The sequence below is a fragment of the Oncorhynchus gorbuscha genome, linkage group LG24 (genome assembly GCF_021184085.1).
Source record: "Oncorhynchus gorbuscha isolate QuinsamMale2020 ecotype Even-year linkage group LG24, OgorEven_v1.0, whole genome shotgun sequence".
NCBI lineage: Eukaryota > Metazoa > Chordata > Actinopteri > Salmoniformes > Salmonidae > Oncorhynchus > Oncorhynchus gorbuscha.
This window is the reverse complement of record NC_060196.1, coordinates 52,302,586-52,314,863: the sequence shown is the minus strand read 5'-3', so window position 1 is coordinate 52,314,863 and position 12,278 is coordinate 52,302,586. Positions and strand designations below refer to the sequence as shown.

Below are 12,278 nucleotides of genomic sequence, written 5' to 3'. Positions count from 1 at the left end.
GATAGGAGGGTGACATCACTGCCTATTTAATCTCAGAGCCTTTACCAAGGCAGGATAGGAGCGTGACATCATTGTCTATTTAATATTAGAGCCTATACCAAGGCAGGATAGGAGCGTGACATCATTGTCTATTTAATATTAGAGCCTATACCAAGGCAGGATAGGAGCGTGACATCATTGTCTATTTAATATTAGAGCCTATACCAAGGCAGGATAGGAGCGTGACATCACTGTCTATTTAATATTAGAGCCTATACCAAGGCAGGATAGGAGCGTGACATCATTGTCTATTTAATATTAGAGCCTATGCCAAGGCAGGATAGGAGCGTGACATCATTGTCTATTTAATATTAGAGCCTATACCAAGGCAGGATAGGAGCGTGACATCATTGTCTATTTAATATTAGAGCCTATGCCAAGGCAGGATAGGAGTGTGACATCACTGCCTATTTAATCTCAGAGACTATGCCATACAAATTTAACAATCTATTGATAAACTAAATATTTTACAACAATTTGTCTTTTGCATGTCGTTGCCTAATAATGCCAAAAATTCCAAATTACACAATTAGTAAAGGGCGTTTTGTCACCATAAAAGGTGAATGGAGGCATTTTCCAGTCGGGGGTGTTAATGCTTGTTCATGCGCACAGTTTTATATGGGAAACATGGGTATGTATGGTGTGAGGCAAGTGTATAAATCTCAACAGTTTTGTAAGTGCAAAGACTTTTCAGAAATGGCGCAAGCAGAAATGTTTTGTATAATGTACGCAATGGCTGTAAATGAGGCACCTGGTTCATACCAGCAATACTGGCCCAGTGGGGATCCCTCCTTAGGAATTAGCACTTCTTTATATCTGACTGTTTGTGTGAGCTTCCTGCCTCCTCTTGTCCCCCTCAACTGAGAATGTTCCGGCGTCCCCCAGCGATGAACTCTATCAATCACCCCACTTGGAAAAGGTTACTTGGCTTTGGCTACTGGCTAGGTACCGGTACTCCCTGCCCACACCATGCTCATCAACACTCCCTACCTACTTTCTATTTCTCTTTGGCTCTTGCTCTCTCTCTCTCTCTCTCTGTCAGACAGGGACCTCAGCTGTAATCTGTAACCACTGTGCTTTTCAAACCCCACTGGGATGTGTGTCTCTGTGGTGCCACATGGTCCATTTCACAAGATGTTGTGAGAATACATTGCAGGCTCAGAGCAACATATTTTTCTAAGTGACTAGAGGATATTGTGTGTAATGTACCCATGAAATATGATAGCAACATTGCCTTTCAACACCCAGTAAAAGGAAAAATATTCTAAAGTTGCCACCATCAACAACGTAATGACCGTAAAGCACATTGCTTAAACAAACAATTGTTTGTCATTTTATAAACCAACCATTAAACGGATCATTTTGCCAATGATGAATTATGCACGAAACATCTTCCTAGAGCTGGATAGACCTACAGCTCATATCTGAGGAAAATGAAAGTTGTGCTCTCTTAAAAGAACATTAGCTGAAGCTCCACTACTGAGATGTCTGGCCTTGAGCTTCGTTGATTCCACAACTCCTTATCTCTGCCTCTGCTACACTACTACATAAGATAAATAGGATAGAATAATTAATTACACAGCAAGCAAAGTATTTTCTAAAACCCTAACGCCTGATACGTATAAATGTTGCTCACACTTTCAATTGAGCAGAAGGAGAAACAGATGAGAAAAAAACTAAGTAGTGGCCAGGGGCTGGTATCAGGGGGATGCATGGTCACAGTGTGAGACTAGTGGCCAGGGGCTGGTATCAGGAGGATGCATGGTCACAGTGTGAGACTAGTGGCCAGGGGCTGGTATCAGGAGGATGCATGGTCACAGTGTGAGACTAGTGGCCAGGGGCTGGTATCAGGAGGATGCATGGTCACAGTGTGAGACTAGTGGCCAGGGGCTGGTATCAGGAGGATGCATGGTCACAGTGTGAGACTAGTGGCCAGGGGCTGGTATCAGGAGGATGCATGGTCACAGTGTGAGACTAGTGGTCAGGGGCTGGTATCAGGAGGATGCATGGTCACAGTGTGAGACTAGTGGCCAGGGGCTGGTATCAGGAGGATGCATGGTCACAGTGTGAGACTAGTGGCCAGGGGCTGGTATCAGGGGGATGCATGGTCACAGTGTGAGACTAGTGGCCAGGGGCTGGTATCAGGAGGATGCATGGTCACAGTGTGAGACTAGTGGCCAGGGGCTGGTATCAGGAGGATGCATGGTCACAATGTGAGACTAGTGGTCAGGGGCTGGTATCAGGAGGATGCATGGTCACAGTGTGAGACTAGTGGCCAGGGGCTGGTATCAGGGGGATGCATGGTCACAGTGTGAGACTAGTGGCCAGGGGCTGGTATCAGGGGGATGCATGGTCACAGTGTGAGACTAGTGGCCAGGGGCTGGTATCAGGAGGATGCATGGTCACAGTGTGAGACTAGTGGCCAGGGGCTGGTATCAGGAGGATGCATGGTCACAGTGTGAGACTAGTGGCCAGGGGCTGGTATCAGGAGGATGCATGGTCACAGTGTGAGACTAGTGGCCAGGGGCTGGTATCAGGAGGATGCATGGTCACAGTGTGAGACTAGTGGCCAGGGGCTGGTATCAGGAGGATGCATGGTCACAGTGTGAGACTAGTGGCCAGGGGCTGGTATCAGGAGGATGCATGGTCACAATGTGAGACTAGTGGCCAGGGGCTGGTATCAGGAGGATGCATGGTCACAGTGTGAGACTAGTGGTCAGGGGCTGGTATCAGGAGGATGCATGGTCACAGTGTGAGACTAGTGGCCAGGGGCTGGTGTCAGGAGGATGCATGGTCACAGTGTGAGACTAGTGGCCAGGGGCTGGTATCAGGAGGATGCATGGTCACAGTGTGAGACTAGTGGCCAGGGGCTGGTGTCAGGAGGATGCATGGTCACAGTGTGAGACCAGTTGAAGAAAATAAAGACCTGCACAAGTGAACCCTGGTCAGCAGTGATGGTATTTTAATTCACACATGTGTGAACACAGACAGCAACTTATCTGCTTGTGAATAACACAAACCAGTCCCACCATCCCAGAGAAAATCCTCTAAGGACAGCAATGACACCTTTACACTGAGAAATGTAATGCCAATAGTTTTTAATTCAATGCCAATAGTCTTTAATTCAGTGACTGGGTGACATCAGGGAAGGGTAACATTCAGTCTCATTCAGTGAAACTGATGAATCAAAAAGAGGGATGTTTTTATGCTCTCTCTGGTGACTGGGTGACATCAGGGTAACATTCAATCTCATTCAGCCACTTGTGAACGGCTGTGTTCCTTCTTATGGTCTCCACCGACTCCAGAGTCAACCTGTGGCTGGCTGTCCCCTGGTCCTTCCTTCCTGTAGCTCCAGGAGGATCTCCCTGCTTCAGCCCTGTCTGCCCTCCACTCCTACCCCCTCTAGCAAGGCCCAGCGCTGCTCCGCACGTTGGTGGCCTCGGCTGCTTCTCAGCGACACTACTTGTTTGGACCATCTCGTGGAGCTTCTTGGTTTCGTTCCTGTTGCAGATCTCCCTCAGCTTCCTGTAGAAGACGCGGCAGCTGAAGCCCTCCATCCAGCTGAGGCCGATGTGGTTCTGCAGCACGGCCAGGCTGGGATAGAGCAACAGGCACCCAGCACACCGGTACTGGAGCTCCCCCTCTACCTGCTCTATGGCAGAGGCTCTGCGCAGGAAGTTAAAGTCCAGGTGGCGGGGCTCGTATCTGGGCTCCACCGACTTGGACCTCTCCTTGGCTGAAGGCTGAGGTGGATGTGGTGGATATCCATGTCCGTAAGGGCCGGGTGGGGTGTGCTTCAGGGGGGTGCAGGGAGGGTGAGTGGGGATGGACTGCGTCTGTCGTACGTGTGGCTCTGCTGTCCTCAAAACCGTAAGGGAGGGTGGCCATCTCATTGAGGCTGGGAGAGAGAACAATAAATGAGGGGAACGTACATATGAAGAACCCTGATCTATGAAGACATTGCTAGGTGAACACACATCAATGCTCCTGACTGACCTTTACACTTTTCAGATTTCTATTCAGTATAGCATTTGAGAGGTAGACTAAACTGAAGAAAGCAGCCAATTGAGAACATCTACCATTATGAAGGAACTGGAGAACATTAGCATTATGAAGGAACTGGAGAACATCTAGCATTACAAAGGAACTGGAGAAGATCTAGCATTACAAAGGAACTGGAGAACATCTAGCATTACAAAGGAACTGGAGAACATCTAGCATTACAAAGGAACTGGAGAACATCTAGCATTACGAAGGAACTGGAGAACATCTAGCATTACGAAGGAACTGGAGAACATCTAGCATTACGAAGGAACTGGAGAACATCTAGCATTACGAAGGAACTGGAGAACATCTAGCATTACGAAGGAACTGGAGAACATCTAGCATTACGAAGGAACTGGAGAACATCTAGCATTACGAAGGAACTGGAGAACATCTAGCATTAAGAAGGAACTGGAGAACATCTAGCATTAGAAGGAACTGGAGAACATCTAGCATTAAGAAGGAACTGGAAAAGTGCTCTAACCTCGCTAGAAGAAAACTACAGAAGAGTTTTGTCCATTTTGGTGTGTCGGGGGAGGCTGCAAAATTCACAAACTAGAGCATGTTTTTCCTTAAAACATAATTTCACATTGAATGTTTACCATGGATTACTGGACTTATTAATATATATTTTTCTGTTTTATATTCTTGTCTTGCATGCTCACATTTCTCAGAGGTGTGAATTCAATCCTAAGGCACTGCATGTAATGTTAATGGAGTAATCACATTTGAGTGTCTCCCTATTTTTAGCCAACACATTTGAATAAATGTAAATCTCCTACACAGGCTTGTCATTATGTGTCATCTGCATTAGCTCTGCCATGTCCATTGACTTTGGGGTGAAAAGAGCCATAGACTCCAGGGTTTGTTGAACAAGTGTGATATGTTCTGATGGTTCTCCTCTCTCCATCACCATGGAGATGCTTCTCAGATTAAATACCAGTGGATGATGGCATAAACTACAAGCAGTGCTTTCTACATGGAAGATATGAATAATAGGAGTCTTGAACCTTTGTGAATGCAATCCTATTTTCATCTCTAAATGACAAAATAGAGTTTTCACAGTATTATATTAAAGGTCCAATGCAAGTCATATAATTTCTGGGTAACAATGAAGTCCTGTGGTTGTTTTACATTAAAATGTTTTATTTTATTTTAAATAAACAAAAAAAAGCTTCTTAGCAAAAGGGCAATTTCTTAAGCAAGAATTTTGCTAGGATTGTCTGGGAGTGGTCTGAGTGGGCATGGGGGAAAACTGAAAAATTGGTTATGAATTGTCTGTCTTATTGATCTACTAACTAATTGATTTTCAGGCAGTCATTTCAAACAGCTCTTACACTAAAAGGGCATTATCATAATTTTCACAATTTCACAGTATTATTCCAACTTCAGTGTGGCAATATACGTATATAAAACACGGGAAAATCAAATTTGACTGCACTTGGTCTTTAAGATCGTTTCAGATATCCTAAAACACATTCAAAAGGGAAGTAGGAACATATATTATGTTGATGTATTCATTCATTTATTTAACACACTTAGTTTCAAACACCTAGACAACACAGCAACAATAATACAGTACACATATTCTCCATCAACTCATTAAAAACTGCCTCAGTGAAGCAATGATGTCACTTCTGTCTTCTGCAGCCACTTGTGGATCATGTCTGCCTTCTTGTCCCTTGTCCCAGGACATTTCCTCCCGTCAACATCGGTCGGATGGTGGGCCAGGGCCAGAGAGGCCGACCCGAGGCGAATGATGGAGGAGCTAGAGTGCTTTGGGTAGATATCCAGGGCCTGGGCATCCTTGCTCTGGCAACTCATCATGACCATGGGGCTGCGGTCCTGCATGCTCTTCAGCTTCCTGTAGAACACCCTGCAGCTGAAGCCCTCGCTCCAGCCCTGATCGATGTGACCCAACAGGGTCCCCAGGTGGTCGTAGTACCTCAGGCAGCCTGAGCACTTGTACTTACTCTCCCCGCAGACTAATTCTGCAGCCGTGACCTTGTGGATAAAGAGAGGATCCACCTCGCCACACAGTGACCTCTGGGAGTCAGAGCGGTGGTGGTAGTACATGGTCTGCGGCGGCTGGGGGTGAGGGTCGGTGCCTGTCAAACTGTTGGACCCTGCCAGGGTTTGAGTGTCCAGGTTGAGGGAGTAGCTGTGGACAATGGCGTCTTGGTGGAGGTGTTGGTCGGAGGGCCTACTGGCGAGGTGCTGGTCACTGCCCAGGTTGGTGGTGCCGAGCCTAGAGAGAAGGTCTGAGAGACTGGGGTTGAGTCTGGAGGGAGTTGTCTCTATGGCCTTTGACTGCACCTGTACCTGACTCTCACAACCTGTATAGACAGCAGGCAGTTTACAATTCCAAGGCTTCATTAGTGGTCTAAAATTGAATCACTGAAAGAAAAATCTAGTCTGCATTGCCTCTTAAAGTCATGACCTCTGAGTGTTTTCAGAGGTAGAAGTGAGTGGAAGAAAGTCACTCATTTCTCCCACAGCTCGAGGTGGAAATGGGTTTGACACATTACAGTTCTCTAAAGGTCATGACCTCCATCAAGCAGCAACATCCAAATGGAAAAATCCATTGAGTCTATCTGTACTTTTACCAAGAGTGATCACCAGATTCCCCTTCAGAAATGTCCATGTCATTGTCATCTCGCCCTGATAAACACTTTTATATGTCGACATCACATTATTACATGACTAGTGTCATAAGGGCAGCGATCTGAAACCATTAAAGAGTAACATACCAGATGATTCCTCTACAATATTGTTATTTTTGTTCTTAGTCCTCCTCAGAGCGTCCACACTCATGACCTTCAGTGCATCCTGCCTACACTTTTTCAACAGCTACTTTGAGTAGATAACTGTCCATTAATAAATTATATGAAAAGTGCTATAGAAATGTAATACATTTTTATAACACTTTTGAGCAATCGTGTGCATCATCATCACAGGCCAGAACAGTGATGTCACAAAGGGAACTCAATCTGAACATTTAGCTGTGATTAACATTTTCTAACATTAGCTAAAATGAGAATAATATTGAGTGCTATATTGTTGCTTAAGAGATGATTTTATCCGAAGTATCAGAACAAGCATTCCTTTTCCAGATAAATGTTTATAATGTCCATTCCTCTAGCATAACAATTTGCTAAAATATGAAGGCTACATATTTTGTGGATAACAGTGCCAGCATAATCATTTACCTCTCTCTGCAGTCCTAGTGTTATCAGGAAGATCATCTGTGGTATCATTCTTTGGCGAGCCAAGCTTCCTATAGTGGCCCTTCGTGTGATACCTGGATATATCTAACTCTAGTCAGACAGAGAAGGATGTAAAAGACATATTACTGAAACACTCAGTGGCCATAATAAAAAGCAAAAAATATAATTTGAAGTGTAACACATTTAAATAAGCAAAGCTTCATCAGAACAGCGAACAAAATAATAATACATGTTTTATTGAGAGATGGGAGAGTATTGAGGCAATTGAGAGCATGGTTGGTGTGTATTCAGGGCCAAATAAATGACAAGCCAACATGAGCTCAGATTGTTCACTGTACAAATAAATGTTCCCACTCAACTCGCAGATGAATTACTTAGCTGTAAATGTACCTTCAATCTTCTTCACAACAAAGTCCATTGAATTTCCCCCGTCTACAGTTGTGTGTACAGTTCTGTTATGAGCTCTTGAAGTACTAAAATGTTGCATGCTTCAAATACTTTGTTTCCTTGTTCCCCGGGAAACCGGAATTCTATGAGATCAGAGGGTTCCATTCAGAGGAGAGATGCAAAGTATCGAAAAATGTCCGTCGGCTCAAGCATTTGTCCTATGAACGCACTTATGTACGTGATCATCTTTCATCAATCAAGTATGTGTTCACTTTCTTGGTTCCAAATATAGGTGGTAATTAGATCTAAGTCAACCTGGTAGCCTAGTGGCTAGAGCGTTGGACTAGTAACTGAAAGGTTGCAAGTTCATATCCCCGAGTTAACAAGGTACAAATCTGTCGTTCTGCCCCTGAAACCCCAATTTGTTCTTAACTGACTTGCCTAGTTAAATAAAGGTAAAAAAAATAAAACACTTTTCCTTTACATTCACCAAAACATCATCTAAACAAGATTAGGAGCTTCAAGGCTCCTGAGCATCACCTCAGCAGGCCTTACATAATCAATGCATCGTCTGGCAAGCCTCCTAAAATGAAGGTGTTTCAGCTATAGCAGCCGCTCACTGTGCCACTGGGGTCAATGTGTATTGGGGTTTATGTAAACCACTGACTTGCACTGAGACGAGAAATAGACTCTGTGTAGGCGATGTCACACACTCAAGCCTCCTATGCTTTCTCCCTCCCCTGACAACTAAAGAGCCTTAGCTTCTCAAAGGAGCTGTACTGTAGGAAGTGTGATGTACAAGACCAATAGACATATACATGGCATGTGGGTTACTGTGGAAGGCTTGCATAAATATACATAAATAAATATAACAAATATAAATGCAACAATTTCAAAGATTTTACTGAGTTATATTATATGAACAATGGACTTTGTTCATATAAGGAAAACAGTCAATTGAAATAAATTCATTAGGCCCTAATCTATGGATTTTCTATTTAAAAAAAAAATCTAACTCGGCAAGTCAGTTAAGACAAATTCTTATTTGCAATGACTGCCTACACAGGACAAACCCGGACACTGCTGGGCCAATTGTGTACCGCCCTATGGGACTCCGAATCACGGCTGATCGTGAGAGACTGGATTCAAACCAGGGTGTCTGTGGTGACACCTCTAGCACTGAGATGCAGTGCCTTAGACCGCTGCACCACTCGGGAGCTCCAGTCACATGACTGGAAATACAGATATGCATCTGTTGGTCAGATACTTACAAAAAAAAGGCTTGAAACCGGGATTCATCCATGAAGAGCACACTTCTCCAGTGTACCAGTGGCCATCGAAGGAGAGCATTTGCCCACTGAAGTCGGTTACGACACCGAACACCAGTCGGGTCAAGACCCTGGTGAAGATGACGAACACGCAGATGAGCCTCCCCGAGACGTTTTCTGACAGTTTGTGCAGATTCTTCATTTGTGCAAACCCACAGTTTGATCAGCTGTCCAGGTGGCTGGTCTCAGATGATCCGCAGGTGAAGAAGCCGGATGTGGAGGTCCTGGGCTGGCGTGGTTAGCGGTTGTGAGACTGGTTGGACGTACTGTCAACCATGGTAGGGAAATTAACATTCTCTGGCAACAACTCTGGTGGACGTTTCTGCTGTCAGCATGCCAATTGCACGCTTCCTCAAAACTTGACAAAACTTCACATTTTTGAGTGGCCTTTTATTGTCCCCAGCACAAGGTGCACCTGTGTAATTGTCATGCTGTTTAATCAGCTTCTTGATATGCCACACCTGTCAGGTGGATTAATTATCTTGACACAAGAGAAATGCTCACTAACAGGGATGTAAACAAATTTGTGCATAACATTTGAAACAAGCTTTTTGTGCATATGGAACATTTCTGGGATTTTTTGTTTCAGCTCATGAAACATGGGACCAGCACTACATGCATTTATATTTTGGTTCATAATATGTACATCACTATTATACATAAAGATACATTTCTTTTCAGAAGGTTATTAAGGTCTTTCCGGGTTAACAACTTATTCGTGATATTTCTGGGAATGCTGAATTTTATCATTACATATTCCATACACTGTTCAAAGGCAAAAATATACATTATGGCAAATATACAAACTATACAAGGAGTGAATAGTACTCAGCGCTGATCTTGAGCTAATGCAGATTGATGTCTCGGCAGCATTAGTGCCTGTCAGAATGAGAGGTTCCAGCTAGTTCTTCTGAGAGCTTGTCATTCTGTGAGAGAGCCAGCAGACTGAAATGTTCCAAAATAGATGTATCTGCTCTACAGATATACTCCATGATTGAAAGAAAATCACATATTTGTTAAATGTTGGTTTGTGAGGTTACAATTTTCAACACAAAGGATCATTTCAGCCTTCCTGAACTGGACCCAGCTAGTTCCCTTCTGTGTTTCTGTGAGGAGAGAGACAGCGAACACAGCTCTAACTACCAAGGTTCTAATTCCCTTCCTTTCCTCTCACTGCGCCAGAGAGCCAGCCTAGGCAGACGACACCACACAAAGGAGGCCCACGCAAGCACCCTATGAAATATCAAACAGTGGAGCTTCATGAATGAGTAATTGAGGAAAACGGCAGGGCATAGCTGAGGCACAGGGGGAAGAGGAGACTTGGCATGAGCTCGACATTTCCCCATCTCACACAGCAGCTGGTGTTAAAAACCAATCAGATATGGTTTGAACAGAACTCTCTCCCTACACAAAGAGGATAATGGGAATGGATCCACCAGCAGCAGTCTATATTATTATGACTGGGATGCATGAGTCATATATGGAAAAGGGAACAAACTATTAAAATTGTAATGATATGAGTAGTTACTAAAAATATGTAGTGTTTTCTTGGGGAGCTTTTAAATTTTTATTTTATTTTAATTTTTTAGTTACAGTGCTCAAAAATACCTGCCTGTGCGTCAGGCCACAGCAGAGTACATACATAGGCATCGGAAATGTACATAAATAAAATGTCTACTGTGCTGTAATGGGATGAAGGAGAAAGATTGTGTGAATTCAGGTATTTGATGTACAGCACCAGTCAAAGGTTTGGACACCTTCTCAATCAAGGGTTCTTTATTTGTACTATTTTATACATTGAAGAATAATAGTGAAGACATCAAAACTATGAAATAACACATTTGGAATCATGTAACTAAAAAATTCTAATCTTAAACCAATCTAAATATATTTATATTTGAGATTCTTCAAAAGTAGCCACCCCTTGCCTACTTCGCTCAACAAGCTTCAAGTGGAAAGCTTTTCCAACAGAAGGAGTTCCCTCATATGCTGAGCACTTGTTGGCTGCTTTTCCTTCACTCTGCAGTCCAACTCATCCCAAACCATCTCAATTGGGTTGAGTTCGGATGATTATGGAGGCCAGGTCATCTGATGCAGCACTCCATCACTCTCCTTCTTGGTCAAATAGCACTTACACCGCCTGGAGGTGTGTTGGGTCATTGTCCTGTTGAAAAACAAATGATTGTCCCACTAAGCGCAAGCCAGATGGGATGGCGTATCGCTGTAGAATTCTGTGGTAGCCATGATGGTTAAGTGTGCCTTGAATTCTAAATAAATCAGACAGTGTCACCAGCAAAGCACCCCCACACCTCCTCCTCCATGATTCACGATGGGAACCACACATGCAGAGATCATCCGTTCACCTACTCTCTCGTCTCACAAAGACATGGCCGTTGGAACCAAAAATCTCAAATGTGGACAGATTTGGTCTAATGTCCATTGCTCGTGTTTCTTATTTTCATATTTTGATTTGTTTAACACTTTTTTGGTTACTACATGATTACATTTGTGTTATGTCATAGATTTGATGTCTTCTCTATCACTCTGTCCCTCTCACCGCCGCCTCTCTGCTTTCGCTGCCTCCAGCACTGCTTTGGGGCGGCGATATTCCCCTTTCTGTGCCCAGGGTCCTTCGCCGTCCAGAATCTCCTCCCAAGTCCACGAATCCTGCGATCTTTGCCACTGCTGGCCGTTACCACGCTGTTTGGTCCATTGTTGGTGGGTTATTCTGTCACGATCGTCGTAAAGAGGAGACCAAAGCGCAGCGTGACTAGAATGCATTCTTCTTTTAATGAATGAAGAACACAAAGAACAATTAAACAAAAACGATCGAGACTCCATGACAACGAGTGCAGACACAGGCAACTACACATAGACAATAACCCAGGAAATACCCAAAGAAGAAGTCTGCCTAAATATGGTTCCCAATCAGAGACAACGATAAACAGCTGCCTCTAATTGAGAACCAATCTAGGCAACCATAGACATACATAAACACCAAGATGGTAAACAACCCCATAAACCTACAAAACCCCTAGACACTACCAAAACACATACATCACCCATGTCACACCATGACCTAACCAAAATATATAAAGAAAACAAAGAATACTCAGGTCAGGGCGTGACAATACATACATATACACATACCAATCAAGAATATAATACTTAAAAAGTTGTACTTTGTATTATTATTCAGAAATGAAACATTACACATAAAATACTTTTCCCAGAATGGTACTAGAAAAATGGT

The 12,278-nt window shown here is 43.8% G+C and overlaps 1 protein-coding gene across 1 annotated transcript; it reads right to left on the bottom strand.

Annotated features, from left to right (window-relative positions):
- Positions 1–3,002: 3,002 nt before the first annotated feature.
- LOC124013353 lies at positions 3,003–8,329 on the bottom strand. The gene is made up of 2 exons (XM_046327651.1): positions 7,293–8,329; positions 3,003–3,937 (listed from the first exon to the last, which is right to left on the bottom strand). Exon 2 carries the CDS (start codon positions 3,930–3,932, stop codon positions 3,243–3,245), a length of 690 nt encoding a protein of 229 aa, XP_046183607.1. The 5' UTR covers positions 3,933–3,937; positions 7,293–8,329; the 3' UTR covers positions 3,003–3,242.
- Positions 8,330–12,278: the final 3,949 nt, after the last annotated feature.

Bases quoted from the DNA above. Each gene is read 5' to 3' on its own strand.
- LOC124013353 (XM_046327651.1), bottom strand. From the start codon at position 3,932: ATGAGATGGCCACCCTCCCTTACGGTTTTGAGGACAGCAGAGCCACAC.